At 54.3% G+C, this 11,605-nt stretch overlaps 1 protein-coding gene across 4 annotated transcripts in view; it reads left to right on the top strand.

Annotated features, from left to right (window-relative positions):
* FSD2 (fibronectin type III and SPRY domain containing 2) overlaps positions 1–11,605 on the top strand; it is a 45,751-nt gene that overhangs the window by 27,274 nt on the left and 6,872 nt on the right. For all 4 annotated transcript variants that reach the window (XM_081831759.1, XM_081831762.1, XM_081831761.1 and 1 more), the window contains 5 exons: positions 1,113–1,268; positions 3,541–3,675; positions 4,434–4,584; positions 6,742–6,875; positions 8,706–8,838. In XM_081831759.1, the coding sequence (XP_081687885.1) occupies positions 1,113–1,268; positions 3,541–3,675; positions 4,434–4,584; positions 6,742–6,875; positions 8,706–8,838 (709 nt within the window). The remainder of the gene's footprint in view (positions 1–1,112; positions 1,269–3,540; positions 3,676–4,433; positions 4,585–6,741; positions 6,876–8,705; positions 8,839–11,605) is intronic.

Genomic DNA, 11,605 nt, shown 5'->3' with positions numbered 1-11,605 from the left:
GATGATCCTTTCCCCTTCTAGGGATGGTGCTGCCCAAATAATCAGGCCCCAGCATTTGGAAAGAAAAGCACTATCACCCAAGTCAGTGCTTGAGACACATGGACACCTCACCCCCCTGAGTCCAGGTCCTGTGCAGACCACCCCCTCCTGCCCACATCTGCAGCCTCCTGAGCAGGTTCCCAACCCCCGGGCCATCTCTCTTCTCACTGCATCTCCTGCTCTTCTTGCTGTGGGGCTGTTCCTCGCAGGGTATAGAAGGACACCCGCTGTCCCTCCCAGACTTTGTCAGTTGGGGATACAGGTGTCTTTCTCTTCCTCCCCTCCTTCGTCATGTCAGGACCTTCCAGGCCCTGGCCAGAGGGGAAAGGCTGAGCTGTGGCTAAGTAAATTCCTTGGAGTTTGGTTGTGTTCTTACCTGGCCTGAGCACGGTCAAAACTGGAAGCTGAGGTTGTTGAACCAAGCCTGGTTTGGAGGGAAGTCCTGGCATGGGAGAAGAATCATGGAGGAAAAACCAGGAGTGTTTCCTAGTTACGTGTGAGTCAGGGGAGTGGGGAGGCAGAAGTATTAACCTACAGAGAATTAACGAATGGACTCAGTAGATGGATTCTAAAGAGGGTGGTTCTCAAAAGCACAACGGCACCCAACCCAGTCTTCTCTCATTAGAACGAAGACATAGCCGTTGGACGGGTCCCCAAAGAAAGCAGAGCTTCCCTGTTGAAGACTTCTCTCCCTCCGTGGCTCACTTCAGGGTTGTGGCCACACCACTGTGGTCCTGGCTGTCTTGCCTCTTTGGATGGCGTGGAAGGGGTCAAAGGACCCGAACCTAGGGCAGGTCTGGCAAACCACACCCCAGCCTGAGTCCTCATCACGGAGCCGTCTGCCCCACGCTTGTGTGGGTTTGTCAGAGCAGGAATGGACATGCTGGTTGTTGCTCGCAGGCTCAAGGTTGGGAGGGTTGGCCTTCCTGACCTTGTCCAGTCTGGGCCGCTGCTTCCACTGCCAAAGCCCGTAGATGGGTCGGGGGACCAGCAGTCCTAAGACCGGGCCGCTCCCATCCCACCTCTACGTAAGGCTCCTCACTTGTCTGTTTTTCTCCCTTTTCCTTGTCTAGCTCCTTCTGCTCCGGAGATAAACCCACAGGCCCCCAACTCTGCCACGGGGTCCTCCGTCCGAGTGTGCTGGAGTCTATACTCTGATGAGACCGTGGAGAGCTATCAGCTGTCCTACCGGCCAGTGCAGGACAGCTCGCCTGGGAAGGACCACGCAGGTGAGGCTCTGCCAAGAACACACTCACGTCCTGCAATGGCTAAGGGCCCTCAGAGGCCAGGGCCCTGCCTTCCTAGCGATCAGAAGGGCAGAGGTGGGATGAATCTGTGCATCTGTCGTGATCTAGAAACTGCCCAGAGGACGGGATGCAGGCAGGTGAGCGTGGCAGAAAGGGCAAGAAAAGCAAGTTGGCTGGGGAGAGTCACAAGGCCAGGCTGAGGTGTCTGGAGTGTAGATAGAGCTATCAGGTCAGAGTTGCCCTTGGGATGAGTCCCTGGCTGCACTGTGTGCAGGAAAGGTGGGGACACCCCTCCTTGAGGAGGCCTAGCTGGGCTGTCTGGGTTCTCATGGGCCTAGCCTGTGAGGGGAGGGTAGGCTGGCTCTTCTCAGAGCAACCCTGTGTTGGTAGAGACTGGAAGGGTAGCCCACAGACCCTCATGAGGGGTAGGGGGCCTCTGCAGCTTGGACAGGCTACTGCTGCTCAGACCCACGTTCCCAGGCTGAGCAAGCTCCTGGGAACGGACCCTAGCCTCACTTGGGGCAGCCCATCCTCTTCTCAGGGAAATGGAGCTGGCTGGTGTGGGGCTAGGCCTGGGGTAGCTGCCTCCCCCGCCCACGTAACAGATAAGCCATTTACCTGTTGAGAAGAGCGGGTCAGATGGTAGAGGAGCCCCAGCTGAGCCCCTGGAGGAATCGGAGGACCAAGGCTAGCCAGCAGGGCCTGTCCTTTGTGCATGGAGGCAGAGTAAGGTTGGGGGAGAGGGCCTTGGGGATTTCCACTTTATGGATGCAGAGACTGAGACCCCGGGAGAAATGAGCTGTCCGTGGGGACACATTGGGTGATGGCAGAACCAGGACGAGAGTCAAGTCTGCAGGCTCCCTGCACAGAGCTCTGCTCCTTGTACCAGGCCGGGCAGGTGGAGGGTTCTAGGTGCCGAAAGTGAGGATGGTTTTTCTGACCAGGGACCAGGAAGGAAGGGGATTTTTTTTTTAATTTAAATTCAATTAATTAACATTCATTAATTAAATTCAATTAATTAACATTATTAGTTTCAGAGGCAGAATTCAGTGTTTGATCAGTTGCATATAACACCCAGTGCTCATTCCATCACGTGCCCTCCTTAACGCCCATCACCCAGTGACCCCACCCCCCCACCCCCCTCCCCTCCACCAACCCTCAGTTTGTTTCTTAGAGTTAAGAGTCTCTTATGGTTTGTGTCCTTCTCTAATTTTGTCTTATTTTTCCCTCTCTGTGACCCTCTGTTTTGTTTCTTAAATTCCACATACGAGTGAGATCATATGATAATTGTCTTTCTCTGTTTGACTTATTTCACTTAGCATCATACCAGGAAGGGGAATTCTTAAGAAAAGTAAGTTTAAGTGATGCTAAGGGAGGTCAGAATAAGGTGAGCAGACGGTGAGGGTGGTCTGAGCAAAGACTTAAGAGGGCACAGTGGGGAAAGAGGAAGACTTTAGAAGGGAGGTCTGGGACCAAGAAGCCAGACCTGATTAAGCCCAGCTCTTGTCGTGAATCCACTCTGTTGATACTCGCTGCAGATGCACAGAAGAAGCCAGTGTGTGGGGGCTATTCCTGGCAATCTGTGAAGATTTTTTAAATGGGCTGCTTTGTGATAAAGGAACTGATATCAGAGGGTGGATTCATGAGTTTTCACTGCCTTCCAAGAGTCTGGGGAGGTTTGGAGGTGTATCAGTTAGCTTTTGCTGTGTAACAATACCCTACCCTGCCCTACTCCACACATATATACACAACTTGTCACTTAAAATGACAAACATTTATTATTTCTTATAATTCTGTGAGTTGGCTGGATATTCTTCTAGTCTGGACCAGCTGGGGTAGGGCTGGATGGTCTGGGATGGCCTCCCTTACAGATCTGGGGACACGGCTGTGATGGATGGGATGACTTGGATGGCACCTGGTCTCATTGTCCAGGAGGCTGGCTTGGGCTTGTTCACACGGAAACAGATGTGTTCCCAGCAGCAAGAAGACAAGCCTCTGTGCCCCGGCATTTCCCGAGCCTTTGCCTGCCAGCATCCTGTTTGCTGCTCTCCCATTGGCCACAGCAAGTCCCATGGCTGAGCCCATCAAAGGATGGCAGGAAAAACCGAACCACATTGCAGAGGAGTGCACTTACAGGGATGGGAGGAATCTGTGGCCAGTTTTGTAAGCTACTACAGGGAGATTCAGCACAACTAATTTGGAGCTACTTGGCCAATTTTTAGGGTTGAATTCTTGTCTTTTTTTTTTTTTTCAGAGTTTACAATGACTGTCAAAGAAACCTACTGCTCAGTGACAAATCTTGTGCCAAATACCCAGTATGAATTTTGGGTCAAAGCTCAGAACAGGGCCGGCCCCAGCCCCACCAGTGAGCATGCGGTATACATGACAGGTAATGGGGCCCACTTGTGTCTGGAGCAGGACCTTACCCCAGGGGATGCAGGAGTCATGGCTTTCTAGATGTGGCAGGAGCCTCGATTTCATTTGGCAGGGCAGGAATAGCTGTATATTTTTCTTTCACTGAATGCACCAAATCTGAATCCTAGAAAGGAAGGGATACTTGCTCAGAGTTGGTCTCAGAAAACCAAAAAGCCTGCTCACGATCACAGTGTTGTAGCACTTTTCAACCCCCTTCTGCTCCAGGAACGTGGGAAAGGGATGTCCCGTGTCTTGGTCCATCTGGGTGTCCATAACAGAACAGCCCAGACCGAGGGGGTCATAAACGACAGACATTTAGCTCACGGTTGTGGAGGCTGGAGGGCCCAAGATCACAGTGCCAGTGTATTCAGTGTCTGATGAGAAGCCTTCCTGGTTCAGCGCGCCGGGCTCTGTTCCAGCTGAGTCCTCACACAGCAGAAAGGGGCTAGAGAGCTCTTTGGGTTCTCTTTTATAAGAGACGTCCTCCTTCTCATCTCCCAGAGACCCCACAGACCATCACATTGGGGAATAGGTTTCAACACATGAATTCGGCTGTGGGGAGGGTTGTCGGGGGGGGACACAGATACTCCGTCTGTTGCACCTGGTTTGCTTTTTCTTGCACCAAATCTCTTTTGTGCAAGGACAGTGCTCGTGCTGTCTGGCCAGGCTCCGGGCACACTGGCTGGGTGTGAGCAAGATGGCTGTTCATCTCTCCCTTTGTCCTGCACCCAGCGCCTTCCCCTCCCATCATAAAAAGCAAAGAGATACGGAGCTGTGAAGAGGCTGCGCTCATCTGCTGGGAGTCTGGAAACCTGAATCCCGTGGACTCGTACACGGTGGAGCTGACCCAGGCGGAAACCCCTGAAGCATCGGGTGTGACCGAGTGAGTCCCGGGGCTGTTTGCTGGACACAAGAGGCCTTGATGCCTGACACAGTGACACAGCTCAGGAAATGCGTGGGGTCTGGAGGGAAGGTCAGAGTTTGGGACACATGGGAACCTTAATTTGGGGCTACTTTGTTTTCATGAGAAGTTGCTGGAATGGTATTACTGAAAGTGCATGATGAGTGAATAAATGGTTTAAACCTCGGGTTGGCTTTCTCAGCCCGACAACGATTTACCGTTCATTCATTCAGCAAGTATTGCGGGCCTCGATGGTGCCAAGTCCTGTGCCTAGGCTCTGGGAGACTAGACAGACAAATTTCCTCCCCCCACGGAGCTGACTGGCAAGTGGGGGCAAACAGAAAACAGGAAAACAAATGCATAAGGTGCTGGAGGAACTGAGAGACCCACTCCGCTGGAATTGAAAGGGGAGGGAGAGCATCATGAGGCAAAACAAAAGAGGTTAGAGTTCCGCACACAAAGAACTTTGTGTCCGTGGTGGGAGGCTGTCTGGAGGCCCACGTCCACCCCTGGCTGGCGGAGCTGAAGGTGTTCACAGGTGGATGAGGCTGGGGTCAGCTGCCCCAGGGGCCCACAGGTCCCACGAGTGTGTAGCTGTGGGCAGTGGAGGACACATGGATACACCTCTGGTCTACAACTAGGCAGTCCCAGAGGTTACAGAAGAGGGATGAACCAGCCAGGCAGCCCAGAACAGCCAGCACGTCCAGGGGATGCCCAGTTGTGGAGCACAGAGTGCATCCGCCTGGCTCTGGAGAAATGGAAGAGGCAGGGCTGGTGTCAACTCTCAGGGAAGACGGGTTCCTCTCTGCTGAATGCCGGGTTGGAGCCTGGCCATCTGTCCCACGCACCCTCTGTTCCAGGTAGAATCCATGTGTCCACAGCCATAGCAGGGCTGACCTTGGTTATTCTAGAAATGCTCAGGAGTGGGGCAGGGGTGGTCCGATGGCTCTGGCCGCCTGAATGATCCAGATTTCCTTTGCAATTTGTGCTGAGGCCTTAGGAGCACCCGACACCTAGCACTAGCCCACAACGATGGGTGGTCGGTGACCTGGGTGATCTGGGGTAGCGCCTGCTCTCCCAGTACAAGTCTAATCATCTTGAAGAAAAGACAAAATTCCCTCACACGCTAGCGCTTTCCTGCTAGCTCACCCCGTACCAGCTTCTCTTCCCTGTCTGGCTCCAGCCACACTGTCACACTTCAGTTCTCCTCCTTCCCGCGCTCCTTCCCGCCACATGCCTGTTCTACGGAGGAGGCTCCTGCCCCGTTTCGTCCAGTGACTTCCAAGTCATTCTTCAGAGCTCAGCTCAAAAGTCCCCTCTGCAGCATCAGGCACTCTGTAGTACGCCGTCACCATGTCATGGTCACCACCTCACATTTCCTCCAGTGGTGGCTTGAGGAGTGCCTCGCTGCCCATCCGGACTATGCGCTCTGTGAGGCCAGGGACTACATTAGTTTTCCCCAGAGCCTCCGTCGACAGCGCCCGGAACCTAAGGTGCCTGGTTAATATTTATTGAAGGACGTGGGAATGTGCCCCTGTGGCCTGAAGCTGCAGCCTTCAGGACGACCTGGACACCCAGGCCTCGTCGGGTGAGGGTGTGGTATCCAGAAACGGGCATCACCCCGAAGGCTTCTCTTTTCCCCTGGGCTGAAATGGGTTTAGCAGTTGCAGGACTAGACAATGGCAGTTATGAGCCTGTATTCGTGTCCAGTAGAATTTAAATAAATTGGGTTTTTCCCGGGAGGCTTCTGTTTGTCCATCAACACAGACGGAGGCCTGCTAGGGGCCCAGCGCTGGGCTCAGGTAGGTGGTCCTCAGCCCCGGTCAGCCAGCGGTGGGCGCCCCGCATCCCAGTGCATGCCTACCTCCACTGACACAGCATTAGACGCCAGGCGTGGGGCTAGGTGCCCGGGCCCCCAGGGTGGGGATCCCAGAGGGAGGAGGGCCACACACACCAGGAATCACAAAGGAACGAGGAAAGTGGACTGTGGGAGGACACGCTCCTGGCAGTGCCGCTGTTGGTCGGAGAACGGGGGTGCGAGGCTGGGTTAAATTCCCAGCTTCGAAGGGGAGGCCTGGTGCCAGGGCCTGGCCGCCCGGTCCCACGACGCAGTGACCGCAGCTCTGCTTCTTCATGCAGGTCGGTTGTGGGCATCCCATCCTGCGAGTCCCTGGTGCAGCTGCAGCCCAGGCAGACCTACACGATCTACGTACGAGCCCTCAACGTGGGGGGTCCCAGTGCAAGGAGCGAGCCCATGACAGTGCATACCACAGGTAAGTTCCCCAGGCCACATGCTCCCGGGGACCTGAGGGAGCCGCCCTGTGGCCGACCAGAGCTGCATGACTTCGCTGGAAAATATGGCAAGTCAGGCCAGGAAGGGGTTCGGGGATGTCAAGGCCCTGGGGTCCATTTTATAGACAGGGGACTGGAGGCCCAAGTCATAGAGCAGTTTGGTGGCGACTCAGGGGTCTTTCTCCATGCCCTCAGGTCGGCTAGAGGCTTGTCACCCTGGACCTGGGTGGCCCAGACACCTCATCGCTCACACAGGCCACACGCCATCCTTAGGATGGCATCGTTATTCCCAGCAGGGGCTTTTGGCCTTGGCGGGTCTCCTGTTTCTGCTGTCAGCCCCAGAATCTCCCACCCACCCACAGGCCCAGCTTGGACCTGGCTGCTCAGCCTCTTCCTAGGCCCTGTCTGGCCCTGGTGGGTGCCACACCCCCAAGCCCAGCCCCGTCCCCTTCTCACTTGCCATCCTCCTGTCACACAAACCCAGATCTTGGGCGAGCAGAGACATCGCTAGCAACACTCCCTAACTCTGCTTTCCCAGCACTGCTTAGCTGCGGGCTCTGAGCTTTGTCACCGTGCCCTGGGGCCCAGTGGCTCTTCGTCCCCTCACAGAGCCAGTCCCGCTCAGGCCGGCTGACGGGGCGGCGGGCAGGTAGGAAGCAGAAGCAGGGAGCTGGAGCCTGGGCTCTGACTGGGATCGTTCCCTGAGGGACGCTGTGTCATTCTGTCCTCCTTTCCAACGCCGGGAGGAGAGCTGTGTGATTAATTCCCGCCCTGTCTCTTCCACACAGATGGGGAAAAACCAGCTGAGGGGCCACGGAAAGCCCCAGAGCTGGTGCGGGCTCGTGCTGGTTTTTCTGTTCTGTTGGCCCGGGGCCTGCCTTTACTTGGCTGGTCCTCCTCGTTTTCTGTGCTGACCTGGTGTTTTGAAATGTCAAATTCGGGCTGTTTCAATGAGAGAGAACAGAGCAAAAGCTACAGCCAGCTCTTGATTATTCAGTCATTTCTGACTTAGTTTGTTCATAAAAATTTTTTAAGAGTGTATTTATGAAAGGGGCACCTGGGCGGCTCAGTCGGTTAAAGCATCTGACTCTTGATCTCAGCTCAGGTGTTGAGCTGAGGGTCCTGAGCTGAGATGGTGACGCCCGAACCCAGGTTTGAGATGAGTAACAGGATAGGAACTTGAGAAAAATAGAACTTAGCTATAAGACACAGGAGTGGAGAATGAGTCATTCTGCTCTCAAATGACAGATTTTTTTTTTACTAAATAATTTGTTCTTCAATCTATTCCGTACCACTTTGTGATGGGCTTTGTTTTAACCATGATTTGGGGAGAGCTGTCATCTCCTTCCCTCTCCCCCACGGCCCTAATTGAAATGTTGAATTTCGCTTCCCTTTGTCAGATGGATCAGTAAGAATCTCCTCAATTCCTGTTTCCCCTGGCAGGTGGGTTAGAGGTTCCTGTCTGTGTGCCAGCGTTTACAGCCTCCCGGTTCAGAGAGCAAAGCCTCTGGAATCAGAGGGGCTTGGGGGTTCAAATTTGAGTTCTGTCATTTGTCGGTTGATTTTTTTTAACTACCCATGCCTGTGTTCTCCTCTACAAGGGAAAATAATAACAGCTGTTTCTAAGGGTAATTGGTGAGGACTGAATGAGCGAAGACTTGCAAACCGCTCCTGGGAGCTAGGCACAGGGACCCTGGTGTGGGGTAACTGCCCCCCACCGCCGTGGTTAGGAACAGGAGGGGCAGGACCCCACGAGGCCCAGGCTGCCGAGAGGAGGGGGCAGCAGTGATGGACTGTTTCCACCTTCGCAGGCAGCTGCTTTCCCCTGAACCAGCACACCTGCCATCCCTGGCTGACCCTTTCTGAAGACGGGTTTACGGTCATGCGACGCGAAGGGAAAACCCCCGCGAAGGAGCCGCTCCCTGGCAACACCCAGTTTACCAGGTACTTTTTATCAGCTTCTCACTGGAACGGTCTGTGAACCTCCCTAATACTTGCTGTTGTTCAGGTGAAAGTGGGTGATGACAGATGCCGTCTTGAAGAGGGAAAGAGGTCCCAGAAATGGATGAAGGCCGAGGGGCCTGGTGGGGAAGGGAGGCTGGGGAGGTGGAGGGAAAGGGTCTGGCTGGTGTGGGCTGAAGACACATGTGGCTGTGGAGGTCGGGTCCTGGGCGGGAGGAGCCGGACCATGAAGCCAGGCCGAGGGTCACACCAGCAGGCAGTGGGAGAGCTGGACGAGGACAGGACGGAGGTCTCCCAGGGCTGAGCCCCGCACTCCATCTCCTACACCGTGAAACCTTATTTTAAAACTCCTGATGAAAACCCACGATGGGGGGGCGCCTGGGTGGCTCAGTCATTAAGCATCTGCCTTCAGCTCAGCTCATGATCCCAGCATCCTGGGATCAAGCCCCGCATCGGGCTTCCTGCTCAGCGGGAAGCCTGCTTCTCCCTCTCCCATTCCCCCTGCTTGTGTTCCTGCTCTCACTGTGTCTCTCTCTGTCAAATAAATAAATAAAATCTTAAAGGGGCACCTGGGTGGCTCAGTCGTTGGGCGTCTGCCTTCGGCTTGGGTCATGATCCCGGGGTCCTGGGATCAAGCCCCGCATCGGGCTCCCTGCTCTGCGGGAAGCCTGCTTCTCCCTCCCCCACTCCCCCTGCTTGTGTTCCTGCTCTCGCTATCTCTCTCTCTGTCAAATAAATAAAAAAAAAAAAAAAGAAGAAAAAGAAAAAGAAAACCCACGACAGAGCCTGAGCCAGAGCCAGCGGGGAAGACGGGGATTGCGCTAGTGCCTGAGCTGAGGGAGGGGTGGTCGCCCAAAGGTGGGCGCCGTCTGTCTACATCTGTAGCTGTTTCCAGACCTTAACGCTCCAATCACGTTGAATGGAGCTTTCCAAATACTTAAAGCAGACTTGAACTCAGGAGGAAATACACGCTACTGAAATAGAAAAGTCAAAGCAATGGGAGAGAAAGAACAGATAGGTTACGTTCAAGAGCGAATTCCATTTCCAGGATTACACATGAAGGGTGGCTCTCAGCTTCCCAGCAGTCAGGAAAAGAAGAGGTGGTGGTGGGTTGGATTTAGAGTCGGGAGGATCTTCTAAGGAGGAAAAGGGGCTCTCCTATGGGGGCCGCAAGGGCCACTGACGCAAACAGTATCCAGCCTCCCTGCCGGGGTCCTCAACTCTCCGGGGCTGGCTCCTCCTCTGATGTTGGCTCCCTGCTGGCGTATCTACTGTGTGTGTATTAAGCACCTACTGTATGTAAGTGTTAGCGTGCACAGGGTACAGTGGAAAACTTTATCCTTGCCCGCCTCTGCCCGTTGAGCCCAGGGTTGGGGGGCATGGAGAAGGGTAGGAAGCCATAAAGGTCTTACCTGTGTTTAAAAAGAAAATTCAACAGAGTAGATTTTAAAGATCATATTGGCTTTATTCAGTGATGTACAAACTGGGCAGGAGCTGCAAGGAGCTGTACAAGATGAAAGACTTGCGTGGGCCGAGTGAGCAGGAGCAAAGACGTTACAGAGGGCAGCAGGTGGTTCCGGCAGGCTAAATTCTTTCAGGGGACAGCAGGGTTCCCAGGCATGTCACCTCACTAGTGCTCATCAGGCAATGACTGGTTGACCGGTTTAAGACTCCAGATCTGAGAGAACTGTCACTGTAACTGGGTTGTCTCGGTTTGGTGACATGGGGCTTAGCATGATGGACTCCATTTTGGGCCTGTTGTCCTGTTTTCGACCTGCCTGGTACCTGGCTGGTACCGGTGTGATGTGTCTCTCTCGGGCAGTTCCCAGGTAGGCCCCTCCCCGTGGCGGCCCCTCCCCACCCACCAACCCCAGCACCTATAGCTCGAGGTCTGCCGAGGTCTGCTGGGCCCTCCCAGGAAGTTCTCTTGGACAGGATCCTCTCAAGAACAACACGAAGACAGCTTTCATGCAGTGGGTTCCATTCACACCAGGTCCCCTGAAAGCACCCACCTCTGACCAGGCCGGTGCTCCTTCACTCTGTGTGAACCACAGGAAAGCTCCCTGGGCAGACAGAGCCTCAAGCCTCTCCAGCTCCAGCCCCTTGGTGTTGCACTGAAAGTTGCAAAACAGTTTTTGGCCACCGAGTCCTGCATAGGTGGTCTAGCACCTCACCTGGAAATACGGGAAAGCTCCCCATCTAGTTTCTGTTCGTGGCTTTTGGGGGCCCAGCCAAGCTGAGTTAGTCCCATTTCAGTATTGTTACCAGTCTGTCTGTTGCCCTGTGAAACACCATGCTGGGTGCTGGGGGTAAGAGACTGCCCACCTGACTCAGACTGGCAAGTCGGGGAGACACAGATGTCAAAGACACACCTATGAAATAAGTTTTTATTTTTATTTTATTTTATTTATTTTTTTAAAGATTTTATTTATTTATTTGAGAGAGAGAGAATGAGAGAGAGCACATGAGAGGGGAGGGTCAGAGGGAGAAGCAGACTCCCTGCCGAGCAGGGAGCCTGATGAGGGACTTGATCCCGGGACTCCAGGATCATGACCTGAGCCGAAGGCAGTCGCCCAACCAACTGAGCCACCCAGGCGCCCCGAAATAAGTTTTTAGAAGTATGGACAAGCATTGTAGGAGCCCCAAGGAGGAAGGCTTCCCGCAGGGGCAAGGGCTGGAAGGATAAATGGGAATCCTCCAGGCCGACGGCGGATTGAGTGCCTTCTGCCTGTACGAACAGCAGAAGTCG

The sequence above is a fragment of the Leptonychotes weddellii genome, chromosome 9, assembly GCF_054177405.1.
Source record: "Leptonychotes weddellii isolate Sample4059 chromosome 9, ASM5417740v2, whole genome shotgun sequence".
In the NCBI taxonomy this organism is placed as follows: domain Eukaryota; kingdom Metazoa; phylum Chordata; class Mammalia; order Carnivora; family Phocidae; genus Leptonychotes; species Leptonychotes weddellii.
This window is presented reverse-complemented; position numbering and strand designations above follow the sequence as displayed.